Source organism: Girardinichthys multiradiatus, chromosome 21 (genome assembly GCF_021462225.1).
Source record: "Girardinichthys multiradiatus isolate DD_20200921_A chromosome 21, DD_fGirMul_XY1, whole genome shotgun sequence".
NCBI lineage: Eukaryota > Metazoa > Chordata > Actinopteri > Cyprinodontiformes > Goodeidae > Girardinichthys > Girardinichthys multiradiatus.
Window position 1 is genome coordinate 42,437,505 of NC_061813.1, and position 17,230 is coordinate 42,454,734.

At 43.3% G+C, this 17,230-nt stretch overlaps 1 protein-coding gene across 2 annotated transcripts in view; it reads left to right on the forward strand.

Annotated features, from left to right (window-relative positions):
- The first annotated feature begins 396 nt into the window (after positions 1–396).
- kmt2ca (lysine (K)-specific methyltransferase 2Ca) overlaps positions 397–17,230 on the forward strand; it is a 106,250-nt gene continuing 89,416 nt past the window's right edge. The window contains exons 1-2 of one of the 2 annotated variants that reach the window (XM_047350429.1): positions 397–930; positions 12,877–13,089. In XM_047350429.1, coding sequence (XP_047206385.1) covers positions 12,878–13,089 — 212 coding nt within the window. In that variant the 5' untranslated portion in view covers positions 397–930; position 12,877. The remainder of the gene's footprint in view (positions 931–12,876; positions 13,090–17,230) is intronic. The other variant, XM_047350430.1, reaches the window with a different exon arrangement.

Genomic DNA, 17,230 nt, shown 5'->3' on the forward strand with positions numbered 1-17,230 from the left:
CCATCTAAAAAATATTAGTTAAGTTTTCAGTCCAATTTTCCTTTCATTTTCTCATCCATCATTCTATTCTATTCTCTTTACTTTATTTTATTTCTTTTTGAAATTACCTCTGTTGTTTGATTTTCTGTATCATTATGTTTTTCCTTATGTACAGCGCCTTGATGCCTTGTTGCTGAAAGGTGCTATATAAATATAAAAAATAAAAAAAGAAATGATTTAGTGATTCTCAACCTTCTCCTGGGGGAACCTTGGTAGATGTCAGCTTGATGAGCAGGAAACAGAACAAAAAGCGGAATTTGGCCAAAGAATCAAAGAGCGGTCTCGAAGGTTCTTTATGCAAGGATCAGTCCAGTTCCGGTGTTGTGTTTACTGCACGCGCGGCTGCAGTCCAGATCCCGCCGGTTCTGACCCGGTCCGGGTTTCCCGGGTCTGATGACAGAAGCCGCTTCACAGGACCAGCCCTCCGCAGATCCCTCCGCGGAGTCTCACATACACACACTCTTTACACAACACAAACAAACCAAGTTGTTCCGACAGAAAGCGGGGCCACACTGACACTCGGTCGGGCCACAGTCCGGCGTTAAGCTGCTTTCATCCGTGTGGTAGATCCAGGACTGACCGGCAACCTGATGGCGTATAAAGAATGTTTTCTGGGACCTACTTTTCCTGCTGGTGCTGACGGGTAGTGATTCGGTCGCTCCCAAACATGGCCTCCATGACGGAGCGACAGATTTAAGTTTAATTTTTCACCGATCGTGTGCGCCCAAACTGCGTTTTTTTTCTTCCACGGCCCACGGGGATGTTTTCACGGAGCAGCTCCGCACGGCAGACCACGGAAGCAGATGTTATCTGTTGGAGAAGTTTGCTGTTGAACACGTCGCTCTAAGTTGGCTGAAAGCTGGAGAGGAAAAACAGAACCGCATTTAATCAGTAAGCGACCCGTTTCTGTTATCGTCCTGCCGCTAAGCTGCACAGAGCCGTGGGCTGAGCCCGGCTGTCCGCGGTCCCTGCCCGGCTGTCAGCAGCCTTGCCAGCGGGACGGACAGCTACCGAGCTAACGCTAAGGGAGAAATGAACAGGGCAGAGCGAGGCTAGTTGCTAACGGCTAACGGCTTGGTTTTTACTCCGACTGCCATTAACAGCTTGAGTCCAAACATTCAGACAGGTTCTGGCGGCTGCTACGGTCTGAGGGGGCTGCTGCCTACCACCCGAAGCCGTCCACCGGCCGCACAGCAGCCGGGTTTAGGTCCTCTGACAGATGGATGGGTTAGCATGGAGCCAGCGGGTTAGCCACACAGGTAGGGCTTACCTGATCAGTAATCACCAACCTGATCAGGACTCGCCTGACTACGGATCCGAAAGGGGTTCCTGGACCTCTGCTCAGCACCAACCTATCTTATGGAGGTCCATGGTGTATAAATGAGCAGTTCATAGGTTAGCTGGGACGTGCCAGGGTTCTAAAGGATTTTCTATTCCTGTTTTAGAACAGGTTGACAATTCAGATAAATGTTCCAGTGGAGATCTAGATGGTTCTGATGTTTCTGTTCCGGGGTCTAAAACTACATATCCAGGTTCCTTTGCAGAACTTGTATCATTCTGTTGTCCCAGTTATGTTACAGTGTTTAGTTTGAGGGTTCTTCGTTGTTTAGAGGGGTTCTACAGGTTCATATGGAACGCCAAAGTGTTCAAAATTAAATAAATAAATGAAACATGATGAAATAAGTCTCTACATCAATAAATAATAGATATTGATATAATGTGACAATGAAATTGTGAAATAACTGAATGCGTATTAAATTCTCAGCTCATTATTATGAAATATATTTCATTTTCCATTAAAAATCAGCTTTATAAAATAAAAGAATTGTCATATAAAACTCTTACCTAATAATTGAAATTATTGTTGAGGCTATTTTTATAAAATTCCAACAGTTTGTTATTTTTATTTCAAAATGTCACTTTTTAAAAGTCAGCTTTTATTTCAAAAAGCCAGCTTTTATTTTATGGGTGATTTTTCCTCATGGCCATTTATTTCATAATGTTACTTTACAACTGAATGACTGTGGGCCTATCAGCATCAATGGGCTGGATCTGCCTCCTCATTGGCTGAGCCTTAGAGATTAGTTTCTAGGGTACCTGCTCCCTGAGCAGCTACAGCGCCACCTCAAGGTGTAGGAAGGATGGTGGAGTTTCTTGAACTTCATTCAGCTCTGGTTACCTTAGCAGATCAAATGGAGGAGAATAATTTATCATACGAGGCCATTTTCAGTTATTTGGCTGACATCTTTCAAATGATCGGGATGATAATTGCTCTCCAGAATGTTAGCATCGACGACGCCATTGTGGATCCCCTTAGAACCATTGAGTACCGCGTCCACATGGAAAATGTAGAGCACAGCACTAAAGGCTTTAGTGCTGTCTGGCATAACCGCCGGGGATATTGCTGTTATGTTTTCTATGTCGCCCAGCACAGTTCACTGCGGTCCAGTGAGCCGATGTTAGCTCTCTGGTAAAGCTTAGCTTAACCCAGACAAGGTGCATTATGGTAACAGACCAGACCGGACGCCTACCCAGGCAACAGTTGAGAAAATAAGAGGAAAACAGTAAAGTAACCTTAAGAACATTTATATTAATGACATATTTACAACCCTCACCTATGGACATGAACTTTGGGTCATGACCGAAAGAACGAGATCCCGGATACAAGCGGCTGAAATGACCTTCCTCCGTAGGGTGGCCGGGCACTCCCTTAGAGATAGGGTGAGGAGCTCGGCCATCTGGGAGGGGCTCGGAGTAGAGCCGCTGCTCCTCCACATCGAGAGGAGCCAGTTGAGGTGGCTCGGGCATCTATACCGGATGCCTCCTGGATGCCTTCCTCGGGAGGTGTTCCAGGCACGTCCCACCAGGAGGAGGCCCAGGGGACGGCCCAGGACATGCTGGAGGGACTATGTGTCTCGGCTGGCCTGGGAACGCCTTGGGCTCCCCCCGGAGTAGCTGGAAGAGGTGTCTGGGGAGTGGGACGTCTGGGTGTCTCTGCTGAGTCTGCTGCCCCCGCAACCCGGTCTCGGATAAAGCGGAAGACGACGAGTACGAGTACATACATGTTTATGTAAAAATATTTAATAGGTTTACTGTAGATTCTTGGGAGAAATAACGAGTCAAAGTACCTACTAATGTTTCTCTGTTATATCCTTTTGTGTCACTTTCAGCAATTTATTTCTCCAGAATCATGAGAGGTGAAAACACAATCTCTTCAGGTTATATTAAAGGGTCATCTATACTATAACCAGAATTAATATTTCATATTTTATGACATAAAATGATTGACGTCATAACGATGATTGACATCGTTATGAAATGACATAAAATGACATATCATAACAGATGTGAAAAAAATGCCATAAACAAAGAATGCTTCGAGAAATATAAATGATTATTTATTTTTATCTGGTGACTGTGGAGGTCATTTGAGTCCAGTGAACTCATTGTCATGTTCAAGAAACCAGTCTGAGATGATTCGTGCTTTATGACATGGCGCTTTATCCTGCTGGAAGTAACCATCAGAAGATGGGTCCACTGTGGTCATAAAGGGATGGACATGTTCAGCAACAATACTCAGGTAGGCTGTGGCGTTGACACAATGCTCAATTGGTACTAAGGGGCCCAAAGTGTGCCAAGAAAATATCCCCCATACCATTACACCACCAACCTGAACCGTTGATACAAGGCAGGATGGATCCATGCTTTCATGTTGTTGATGCCAAATTCTGACCCTAACATCCGAATGTCGCAGCAGAAATCGAGACTCATCAGACCAGGCAAAGTTTTTCCAATCTTCTATTGTCCAATTTTGGTGAACCTGTGTGAACTGTAGCCTCAGTTTCCTGTTCTTAGCTGACAGGAGTGGCACCAGGTGTGGTCTTCTGCTGCTGTAGCCCATCCGCCTCAAGGTTCGATGTGTTGTGCGTTCAGAGATGCTCTTCTGCATGCCTTGGTTGTAACGAGTGGTTATTTGAGTTACTTCTGCCTTTCTATCAGCTGGAACCAGTCTGGCGATTCTCCTCAGACCTCTGGCGTCAACAAGGCATTTGTGCCCACAGAACCGCCGCTCCCTGGATGTTTTCTCTTTTTTGGACCATTCTCAGTAAACCCTAGAGATGGTAGTGCATGAAAATCCCAGTAGATCAGCAGTTCCTGAAATACTCAGACCAGCCCGTCTGGCACCAACAACCATGCCACGTTCAAAGTCACTTAAATTCACCCTTTCTGATGCTCGGTTTGAACTGTAGCAGATCGTCTTGACCATGTCTACATGCCTAAATGCATTGAGTTGCTGACTTGTGATTGGCTGATTAGAAAGTTGCGTTAACGAGCAGTTGGACCTAAAAAAGTGTACCTAAACAGGTGTAAGTAAAGTGGCCGGTGAGTATATGTGTATATATATATATATATACATACAGGGGTTGGACAATGAAAGTGAAACACCTGGTTTTAGACCACAATCATTTATTAGTATGGTGTAGGACCTCCTTTTGCGGCCAATACAGCGTCAATTCGTTTTGGGAATGACATATACAAGTCCTTCTCCAAATATTATCATATTGTCATAAAGTTCATTATTTTTCATAATGTCATGATTAAAATTTAACATTCATATATTTTAGATTCATTGCACACTAACTGAAATATTTCAGGTCTTTTATTGTCTTAATACGGATGATTTTGGCATACAGCTCATGAAAATCCAAAATTCCTATCTCACAAAATTAGCATATTTCATCCAACCAATAAAAGAAAAGTGTTTTTAATACAAAAAACGTCAACCTTCAAATAATCATGTACAGTTATGCACTCAATACTTGGTCGGGAATCCTTTTGCAGAAATGACTGCTTCAATGCGGCGTGGCATGGAGGCAATCAGCCTGTGGCACTGCTGAGGTCTTATGGAGGCCCAGGATGCTTCGATAGCGGCCTTTAGCTCATCCAGAGTGTTGGGTCTTGAGTCTCTCAACGTTCTCTTCACAATATCCCACAGATTCTCTATGGGGTTCAGGTCAGGAGAGTTGGCAGACCAATTGAGCACAGTGATACCATGGTCAGTAAACCATTTACCAGTGGTTTTGGCACTGTGAGCAGGTGCCAGGTTGTGCTGAAAAATGAAATCTTCATCTCCATAAGGCTTTTCAGCAGATGGAAGCATGAAGTGCGCCAAAATCTCCTGATAGCTAGCTGCATTGACCCTGCCCTTGATAAAACACAGTGGACCAACACCAGCAGCTGACACGGCACCCCAGACCATCACTGACTGTGGGTACTTGACACTGGACTTCTGGCATTTTGGCATTTCCTTCTCCCCAGTCTTCCTCCAGACTCTGGCACCTTGATTTCCGAATGACATGCAGAATTTGCTTTCATCCGAAAAAAGTACTTTGGACCACTGAGCAACAGTCCAGTGCTGCTTCTCTGTAGCCCAGGTCAGGCGCTTCTGCCGCTGTTTCTGGTTCAAAAGTGACTTGACCTGGGGAATGCGGCACCTGTAGCCCATTTCCTGCACACGCCTGTGCACGGTGGCTCTGGATGTTTCTACTCCAGACTCAGTCCACTGCTTCCGCAGGTCCCCCAAGGTCTGGAATCGGCCCTTCTCCACAATCTTCCTCAGGGTCCGGTCACCTCTTCTCGTTGTGCAGCGTTTTCTGCCACACTTTTTCCTTCCCACAGACTTCCCACTGAGGTGCCTTGATACAGCACTCTGGGAACAGCCTATTCATTCAGAAATTTCTTTCTGTGTCTTACCTTCTTGCTTGAGGGTGTCAATAGTGGCCTTCTGGACAGCAGTCAGGTTGGCAGTCTTACCCATGATTGGGGTTTTGAGTGATGAACCAGGCTGGGAGTTTTAAAGGCCTCAGGAATCTTTTGCAGGTGTTTAGAGTTAACTCGTTGATTCAGATGATTAGGTTCATAGCTCGTTTAGAGACCCTTTTAATGATATGCTAATTTTGTGAGATAGGAATTTTGGGTTTTCATGAGCTGTATGCCAAAATCATCCGTATTAAGACAATAAAATACCTGAAATATTTCAGTTAGTGTGCAATGAATCTAAAATATATGAATGTTAAATTTTCATCATGACATTATGGAAAATAATGAACTTTATCACAATATGCTAATATTTTGAGAAGGACCTGTACAAGTCCTGCACAGTGGTCAGAGGGATTTTAAGCCATTCTTCTTGCAGGATAGTGGCCAGGTCACTACGTGATACTGGTGGAGGAAAACGTTTCCTGACTCGCTCCTCCAAAACACCCCAAAGTGACTCAATAATATTTAGATCTGGTGACTGTGCAGGCCATGGGAGATGTTCAACTTCACTTTCATGTTCATCAAACCAATCTTTCACCAGTCTTGCTGTGTGTATTGGTGCATTGTCATCCTGATACACGGCACTGCCTTCAGGATACAATGTTTGAACTATTGGATGCACATGGTCCTCAAGAATGGTCCGGTAGTCCTTGGCAGTGACGTGCCCATCTATCACAAGTATTGGGCCAAGGGAATGCCATGATATGGCAGCCCAAACCATCACTGATCCACCCCCATGCTTCACTCTGGGCATGCAACAGTCTGGGTGGTACGCTTCTTTGGAGCTTCTCCACACCGTAACTCTCCTGGATGTGGGGAAAACATTAAAGGTGGACTCATCAGAGAACAATACATGTTTCACATTGTCCACAGCCCAAGATTTGCGCTCCTTGCACCATTGAAACCAACGTTTGGCATTGGCACGAGTGACCAAAGGTTTGGCTATTGCAGCCCGGCCGTGTATATTGACCCTGTGGAGTTCCCGACGGACAGTTCTGGTGGAAACAGGAGAGTTGAGGTGCACATTTAATTCTGCTATGATTTGGGCAGCCGTGGTTTTATGTTTTTTGGATACAATCCGGGTTAGCACCCGAACATCCCTTTCAGACAGCTTCCTCTTGCGTCCACAGTTAATCCTGTTGGATGTGGTTGGTCCTTCTTGGTGGTATGCTGACATTACCCTGGATACCGTGGCTCTTGATACATCACAAAGACTTGCTGTCTTGATCACAGATGCGCCAGCAAGACGTGCACCAACAATTTGTCCTCTTTTGAACTCTGGTATGTCACCCATAATGTTGTGTGCATTTCAATATTTTGATCAAAACTGTGCTCTTACCCTGCTAATTGAACCTTCACACTCTGCTCTTACTGGTGCAATGTGCAATCAATGAAGACTGGCTACCAGGCTGGTCCAATTTAGCCATGGAACCTCCCATACTAAAATGACAGCTGTTTCAGTTTCATTGTCCAACCCCTGTATGTTCGGAGCCTGTTACTTTGTCCTTAATGGGCGGGGCTAAATGGATGTCATCACTTTACTGTACCAATGTGTTGAAGAGCCCTCCATGATGAAGCACACAATATTTGATGTGGATTTGATAATGCATCAGAGATATAGCGAGAGATATTCCAGGGGGCGTCGTTGAGTCAAATTCCAATGTAATTCAATTGAGCTGTTTGTTGAGAAAGATCATTCTTATCCAGTTTGGAAAAAATTGGATTATGCACGTGTGATTTAGAGCTGACTGTATGCAAACAACGAGACAAGAATATTTGCCACTCTGCCACGCCCACATGGTCCAGCCAACACTCACTGTTCAGAGTAGGAGTCATCACCTTGTTCTGTGTCATTAGACACTGCTTGAAACTTGTATGAGTGAAAATGTAAAAGGAGGACATCCACCAGTAATACAGGGCACTTCCTGTTGTAAGTGGGTGGAGCTAATATGATGTCAGCAAATGAGCATGTGAATGTGCTGAGAGCTGCTCTGTGATGACACACAGTTTGGTAAAGCTCTGACCTTGAACCTAAAGTTATTAAACCTTCGTCTTTTATGGCAACAAGTCAGAATTAGAGGCTTGGCCACGGCCATAAGCTTTGATGCAGCTAAAAGCTTTTGATGACCTTTTGTCCCAGGTGCCTTGAGAACATACCGAGTCACTTTGAAATCTGTAAGTCAAAAGTTGTAGGAGGAGTTCAGTCAGATACGGCACCTGTAAGAGAGACGAAATGCATGGTTTGAGGCTGGTTGTTCCTAATTGCTCTTAAGGGGCACTGTGGAGGAATTAGGCCACGCCCCCCAAGTCTCTGACTGAATACATTAGGGGTGGGATTAAGATTGATCATCTTGAATTTGGTACAGATCAAATGATAAATGTGATAATATATCAGTCGTGGCAGATGGCTGCTCACACTGAGCCTGGTTCTGGTTCTGCTGGAGGTTTCTTCCTGTTAAAAGGGAGTTTTTCCTCTCCACTGTCGCTACATGCATGCTCAGTATGAGGGATTGCTGCAAAGTCAACGCCTGCGACTGTCCTCACTCTCTGGCAAAAAGTCTCTGTGTTTGAAACCACGCGAGACCAACTTGTTATCTGTTTTCAGACAAATATCAAGTAGATAAGGTCACGAAGGTCAGAGATGGACCTTTCCAAGTAAAAAGGTGGTTTCTTGTTCTTAGGGGGCGTGGCTTTGGTGATGTCAGCATATGAACACATACTATGGTTGGGCACCCAAAATCGATCAAACACAATGATTGTTTGACACATGTTGCTATGCTAAGCTGTCTGCTAGAACCCAGGAGACCTAGTGAGGTGGGGTTCTGTCAGATTCCTGCAGGTACAGATAAAATCTCCATTTCCAGTGGTTCTGCAGGGATGAATCACTAGCTCGTAAAAGATGTTCTATTGATTCAGGATAGATTTAATGCTGTGCATCTAAATGATTCGATGTGATATAATAATATGGATTTATTAATCAGTCACCAGATTGTTTTGTGATGATAACAAATGATGAGATTATGGAATCTCCTCAGATGTTCCATAGTAGAAGTTAGCTTGCTTGTTCTGACCCGGGTTAAAAACAGTTGCTCTGTGGACACACTGAGATTGGAGAGCCCATACAACTCACCTCTTACCAGATCCCTACAGTGGTTCAGTCTGTCACAAAGAATGAGTTAGAAAATTGATGTCAGTTAAAATAAGATATTTAAAAATTAGACTTATACCCTGAAAATAAAAACCAAACAAAATATTTCTAAAATAAAGAAACAACCAAAAAATAAAGAATACAATTTAAAAAGTCTAACATTAAATAAAATAATCCAGTTATTTCATTATCATAAAGAGTAATCTTCCTCTGCTACTGACAGGTGATGATAATTTACAATAATATGGTTTTTGCTGCATTATTATTTTTGGCAAAATACATGTTTATATTCAAGGCCCCATCTGGAGACCATTGGGAGCTACAGGTGGTGGTGGGGGATGTTAAAAATATACCATACTGATTCTGGGTCCAGTCCAATTTGAGCACAGAGAAGTTGATCCATACTTCGGAACCAAGTTTGTGTTTTTTTGTTCCTGAATCACACCTGTATGCCTTCCTGTTTCCTGCTGAGTTATTCCCATAAACACAAAGCAGGTGGATGTGGTGTGGTCCGGGTTAGGCTACTTTGACCTGTAGGGAACCGGACTGTGAAGATGGGATATAAATCATTCACCACAAGGAGAGGCTTGACCTACAGAACCAGGTTTGGGTTCTGGTCTAGCTGTTTCTGTGGGACAATATCTGATGTTCCTCACAGTTTCTATTATCTGAAGGTTATCTAGAAAGAGTCCAGAGACTGAAATCGCAGACACCAGTGGAGATCTGGGTCCGTATTCCCAATGAATCCTGAGACTAAAAGTAGCTCCAAGTGATTCCAAGAAAAATCAGAGAATTTCTTGAACCCTCTGATTTTTCTCTGATTTTTCCCTCGGTCAGATAAAATTTATTGAGGAAGCTTCTGAGGCCTCTAGAGAGCTCCTAATGTGAGGAGATGTTCAGAGCAGTGAGGAGGACCTTTAGTGATCCTAAGAGTGTCTGAAGCAGAGAAGATGGAGGAAAGACAGAGAGAAAGGAGAGATCTTCTCCTCCAATGAACAACAGTGAATGAATAAAACGCTACCAACTCCATGGTGCAGAGATCCACCTCCTAAACAGTCGAGTAAATGAGAACAGAACCTTCTAGAACAATCATATAATTATTAATATAGAGATAAGATTAACTTTATCATCCCCCTAGGGGGAAATTAAATAGTTTCAGCAGCAGGACAGGTTAAAGGTCAACCTCTAGTAAGGTGATATTAGGAAGGATCAATGAATAACAATGAAGAAAAAATTTAATTACATGAAGTTTTATCATTTACTTCAATTCAGTTTATTTATATAGCGCCAATTAACAACACATGTCGTCTCAAGGCTCTTCTCAAAGGGTTTGTAATGGTGCGGGTTGTTGGGGAGGTTAGAATAAACTACTGAGTGTTGGAGTTCGGCCATTTTAGAATGGGCTATGTGTTGGAGTACTAAGATAAATAATAAACTGATAAAGTTTGTCCATCTAGAGCCCACTGATGGTCATTGTTATACTAAAAACCGCAATGATTGGGATACCTCTCTCTGTCAGACTGATTATAACCATTGGAAAAGAGAAGGGGTCATACAGGTAGCAGAAATGGAGGGTGTGTTTGGACCTCAACCATAACTGAGCCGGTTTAGGCTAAACCTGACTCCCCCTTACTCCAACCAACAGGGAGGGAGGAAGGCGGAGGTAAGAATAATTGGAGTGTTGTTTCCTGTTGCATTGTGTGAAAGGATTAAAATGGGCTACGTCAATTCAATCGATTCATATAGATTTCAAGTCAGATTCATACATTCCAATTATTCTAACTATCAGTCAGATTCAGTTATTTATTCAAATTGGATAAAACGTTTTTCTATCTAAGGAAACCCAGCAGATTGCATCCAGTCAGTGACTTGCAGCATTCACTCCTCCTGGATGAGCATGTAGAGACAGTGGACAGTCACTGGCGTTGACTTTGCAGCAATCCCTCATACTGAGCATGCATGTAGCGACAGTGGAGAGGAAAAACTCCCTTTTAACAGGAAGAAACCTCCAGCAAAACCAGGCTCAGTGTGAGCGGCCATCTGCCACGACCGACTGGAGGTTTGAGAGAACAGAGCAGAGACACAAAGAGAACAAAGAAGCACTGATCCAGGAGTACTTTCTATGGGAAGGAAAAGTAAATGTTAATGAATGTAGCTCCTTTAGTCGTTTCATCTAGAAAGAAAGAACAGATAAACTCTGAGCCAGTTTTCAAGGTTAGAGTCTGAAAGAGAGAACATAGAGTTAGTCACAGTAGAAGCTCAGTCAGTAGCCATGTCTAGGAGAGAGAAAGGGTTAAACACTGAAAGACAGGGCTATGTGGATCATCTGTAGAGGGTGAGCATTAAGTTGTTGCCAGCAGAAGCTCGGATGATTCCCCTCTCCAGAAAGGTGTCACAGGTAGACACAGAGTCAGGCCAGGTGTAGCTTCTAGGAAGAGAAAAGAGAGAACAAAGTTAAAAGCTGAAATAACAGCAAATAATGCAAAATTGGAGAGTAGTGTGAGAATGTAGCGAAGACGGTGAAAGAGGTCATTATGTCCTCCAGCAGCCTAAGCCTATAGCAGCATAACTACAGAGATAGCTCAGGATAAACTAAGCCACTCTAACTATAAGCTTTATCAAAAAGGAAAGTTTTAAGCCTAGCCTTAAAAGTAGACAGGGTGTCTGCCTCACGGACTAAAACTGGGAGCTGGTTCCACAGGAGAGGAGCCTGATAACTAAAGGATCTGCCTCCCATTCTACTTCTAGAGACTCTAGGAACCACCAGTAAACCTGCAGTCTGAGAACAAAGTGCTCTGTTAGGAACATATGGACCAATCAGATCTCTGATGTATGATGGAGCTAGATCATTAAGGGCTTTATATGTGAGGAGGAGAATTTTAAATTCTATTCTGGATTTAACAGGAAGCCAATGAAGGGAAGCTAAAATAGGAGAAATATGATCTCTCTTTTAAATTTTCATCAGAACTCTTGCTGCAGCATTTTGAATCAGCTGAAGGCTTTTAACTGCATTTTGTGGACATCCTGATAGTAAAGAATTACAATAGTCCAGCCTTGAAGTAACAAATGCATGGACTAGTTTTTCAGCGTCACTCCTGGACAGGATATTTCTAATTTTGGCAATGTTCTGGAGATGAAAGAAGGAAATCCTAGAAACCTGTTTAATATGGGATTTAAATGACATGTCCTAGTCAAAGTTAACACCTAGGTTTTTTATTTTATTACCGGAGGTCAATTTAATGCCATCCAGGTTAAATGATTGACTAAGCAGTTTCTTTTTTAAAGACTCCAGTCCAAAGACGACAACTTCTGTCTTGTCTGAATTTAGAAGCAGAAAATATAAGAAATCAACATGATTTAAACTTTTCTGTATCCAGTCTAAATTCTATAATCAGTTCATTCCTCTCTATTAATTATTTGGAACACATTTGTTTTCGATTTAAGAACCAATTGCAACCCTTAGAAAACAGTGTCACTGCTAGCAACAGGGTCAACCACACCTCACTAAGAGGAGTTTCTGTCATCTCCTCGTCTCAGCAGAGAACTGAATCACTCTGAAGTTAGGAGTTCTTGGCAGGAATGTTTAGGCTAATAGAAGAGCTCTCTGAGACACTCTGAGAATCTTTGGGAATACGGGCCCAGAACATGGATCATAGAGGTGACCAGATGCAAACTGGCTCTGGTTGGTCAGGTTGCTCAGTTGCAGCTCTGTTCCTGTAGGTGTCAGTGTTGAGGAAAATTACTTAAATATGAACTAGATGTTTTCCATTTTCCATCAACATGTTTCTGTCAACCTGGAATTAAAAAACGTATGTGTGTTGATGCCTTCATCTATTATCCCTTTGAACCACATGTCTGTTTCCACCCAGAATGCCCTCTGAGGCTCAGGAGCCTCGAGACAGGGGACCACCCCCTCCTGTCACCCGGGCTGGACGCAGCGCTCAGCTGGCCAAGGCCACAGCCACAAGCCCCGCCCCTGAGAAGCGGCCCCGCGGTCGGCCCCGGAAAGATGGGAGCAATGGCCGCACAGCGCCTACTGCTCCTCTTCCTCCTCCTCCTCCGTCACCCAAACCTGGGAAGAAGTAAGTGTAGCCAGTACTGGGACCTTTGCAGACACCCTATTGGGTCCTAATTTTAGCTGGGTTTGTCTGTGTCCAAACTCAGGGCTGGGTCTGAAGTCCGGTTCGGCCTTTAAACAGAAATCTGTCCCTCTGTGTGTTTGGACTATATTATGACAACTTGTGATATGAGATAAAATTGGTGAATGTTGAGATAAAGATTTGACTTTCTACTTTAGGTTCATTGCAGATGTATACCTGAGATAAGTCGAAGTCTTTCCAGCTTCTGGAAAAAAATCTATCAATAGACTTTAGAAAGTTCCTTAACGAATTAACTACCGTACCAAACAGCCATACAGACTCTGAATGCACAGCACTGAAATTAGTAGCTAACACTTGGTGTAGTTATTTATGATATGGATATTACGCTGGAACTATGCAATATTTTAGTAACTGAGTAGTTACTGATTCCTTGATTAATAGACTTATCAGATTAATGCCTACAGGTAATTTAATCTGTCCATCTGGACACATTGTTCTGAAATATTGTGTTTTATGAAATCAAATAATATTAGTTTGCAACAAATGGTATTTTATATTATATGAGTTTAAACAGGTGTCTGTTAAGTGAGACCTCATGTCTCCATGGGGCTCACTTGTATAAATATATAGAATAAAATTTTTATACAGTAAATAAATAAAAAAGTATAGCATAAAACGCATATTGATTCTGTCTGTGTAACAGTATGTTTAACGATGTTTTATCTGTTTTCTTTATAAAGCATTTTTTAAAGTAAAGCACATGCAAACTCCATGAAGATCTAAGTTGGAAGTGTAGACACCCACCAACTTATGAGTCCTTTATAAAACATCTCAGCATCGTTACGAATTAACTCATTTACCTCCCCAAGGCTGCTGAAAATGTGAGAGTAGAGCCTAACTGATCAATCTGTGGAGAACATCAATACAGGTTTTCCTCTCACATCTGTACTCAGGTTTGTTAATTAATTTTTGGATGATCCATCTGCCTGTGGCTTCAGCAATGGGTTATGTCTGCAGGTAAAGGCATTTCATGTCTTCCACACTTTAAGCAGCACCTGCTTCTTTGCGCCCTGAAATGTATTCATTTCTATTGCCTCTCTGCACAGTTTTGCATTAACAGACACTTGCTCAAACAATAGAGACAGGATATCCATGAAACTGCTTCAGAAGAGCGCAGAGCAGCCTGTCAGATAACATGTTGCCAATATCAAGGTAAAATTTTAGTCTGAACTCTGCTGTGGATGAATGGAGCTCAGGGCCATCAGTGATGTTTAGCTCCACATGGTTCTCCACCTACTGGAAGATCAGCAAATGTGCCCTTGTGGTGTCTTTTCAATTCATTTTATTTTATTTATATAGGGTTAATTCACAACACATGTTGTCTCAAGGTTCTTCACAACAGTCAGGTTCATACATTCCTATTAATCCTAACCATTGAACAGTTCAGTCAGAATCAGTTATGTATTCAAATTGGATAAAACGTTTTTCTATCTAAGGAAACCCAGCAGATTGCATCCAGTCAGTGACTTGCAGCATTCACTCCTCCTGGATGAGCATGTAGAGACAGTGGACAGTCACTGGTGTTGACTTTGCAGCAATCCCTCATACTGAGCATGCATGTAGCGACAGTGGAGAGGAAAAACTCCCTTTTAACAGGAAGAAACCTCCAGCAGAACCAGAACCAGGCTCAGTGTGAGCGGCCATCTGCCACGACTGACTGGAGGTTTGAGAGAACAGAGCAGAGACACAAAGAGAACAAAGAAGCACTGATCCAGGAGTACTTTCTATGGGAAGAAAAAGTAAATGTTAATGGATGTAGCTCCTTTTAGGATCTCTGGCCGGTTCCGTATCTTGGTCGGTGCTGGGCTGGTGTGGACACTAGTGGGACAAGACAGTTGGGAAGCTAGGCCCCAAGGAGGGTTAGGGTCAGCTCTAACCCTTCTGTATAAATGCAACACCGTACAGCAGGGTTGTGGGCTTAGGGGGGCACCTCCCCAACACCCCCCCGCTATGTTTGGCCGCATCCAGCACCTCAATTTTATGTACTACAGACACTTAGAGCTTTGGGGTTGAGGTGGGGAGATGCTGCTATTAACAAGCAGTGGGGTCTCATACCCCAAATTTGATTTGTTTTAGAGATACACATCTGCATTCATCACAACACATCACATTAGCACAGGCACATAGACAAAAACACAAAGGGCGGTGGGGGGCTGTGCTCGTGGGGCACAAAGTGCTCCCCTGCCTCCCTCCATCAAGCCTGTGCCAATTTGGTGGGGGCCGTGGGTGTAGGGACGGCCTGGGGGTTTCTGAGCCACCCCTTTTCCACCAACACGGTTAGGAGCCTGTTTTTGTTCCCAAATGTGATTTAGAACCGGTGACCCATGTTTCCGCCAAGGAAGAGGTTCCAGAGCAGGACCTCTGGTTCAACTTGGGCACCACAGACTACTTGGTTCTTCTGCGTGAAACCTGTGGACGGGTTGAAGCTGCAAACAATAGAAGGAAAAGGGACGATGGCGAAGACGAAGTACATTCTTTATAAACATTATTTATATCTTTGCTAAAACACAGTAAACATGCATCGTACTGTATACCCACCTGTTTCTGTTACACACATGGATGCTGAACATATGCAAATGAAAACATTGTTCATACTATTGTTCTTGCACGGAGTTGCTATGTCCTCTTCCGTATTAACTGTAGTTTATAGATGCTCTCTTCCTGCATTAGAAGGAACATTGCACAGCTCAGCATGCTCTGCTGTCAAGCTACCAAGCTTTCCTCCATGCTGCATAATGTCCCCTGTTGTGACTCATGCTTGGTTCCCAACACTGGTGGAAACCTGCGTTGGTGCTCAGCAAAACTCCAAAGTTCAAAGGCAAACCGATGCTGGTTCAATGAGAGTTCCTTCAGTGGAAAAGCACTTTTCCCTGAAGTTTTTCACTTATTATCCCCGTCTCTCTCCATCAAAGTTGGCACTGTAACACTTCTACCTTTTATTTTAATTTTTACATGATTTTTCTAATGTTGTCAAATTGTTTGTTGAAAAGTATGATATTATTTGAAAGAAAATGAAGAATCGAGACAATAGATCAGAATTGGACTTTATTCACTAGGTTTGTGCACCCAAATAAGGAATATGACTTCGGTTCCACTTTGCTCTCAATTAAGACATTTTACGTATAAATTCATAAAAAGAACAATGATGATAAAAATTTTTTTTATATATATATATATGGTGTTTTTTTACTAAAGAGGCAGACAAGGTTGAAGTAGTGCAATTATGCATTGGGTGGATGTGGGCACGCTGACTTTTAAATGTTCATCAGACAACCTGGGGAAAGAAGCTGTCTCTGGGGTGGCTGATTTTATGCAGATAGCGCTCCTTGTTGCCGTCCTGAAGGTGAAAGTTTGGACCTGTCCTGTTTTGTGGATGAGCCAAACCACGCGGTGATGGACGAACACAGGACAGACTGAATGATGGCAGTGGAGAAGATGACCAGCAGCTCCTGTGGAAGGTTGAACTTCTTGAGTTGCTCCAGGAAGTCCAGGCTTGTTCCAAACGGTGTCTATGGCTACATTCGGCAGAAATTGTTTTTTTGTTGTTTTTTTTGCATGATGGATCACACAACTATAAAACTGCCATCGCTATCAGACTCTAGTCTGAACGGTTGGGATTCACAACCCTAAAGCGACCCGCATTCGCAGAAAGAGAATATTGACGTCACACAGCAGCACACTGTTAACAGAAGTGAAAATGGATGTCGTTGTCTTTGTGTCATTCTTTTAAGTCGTTCAGGAATGGGAGCTGACAATGTTACGACCATATCATAGGAGCAGCTGCGGCCGGTCCTTCAGGAAGCTGGTGATCCACTGACAGGTGGGGGCCAGCACTGTGAGCAGGGTGAGCTTCTGGTGGAGGATGTCTGGTATGATGGTGTTGAAGGATGAGCTGAAGTCCCCAAACTGGCGTACGTCCCTGGATGGTCGAGGTGTTGCAGGATGAAGTGTAGGCCTGAATTGACTACAACATCATGATCACATGTTTAGCCTGAATTGTTTTCCCAATAGAAAAACTGCAGGGGGTCCAGCAGGGGGCTGTGATGTCCTTCAGGTGCTTCAA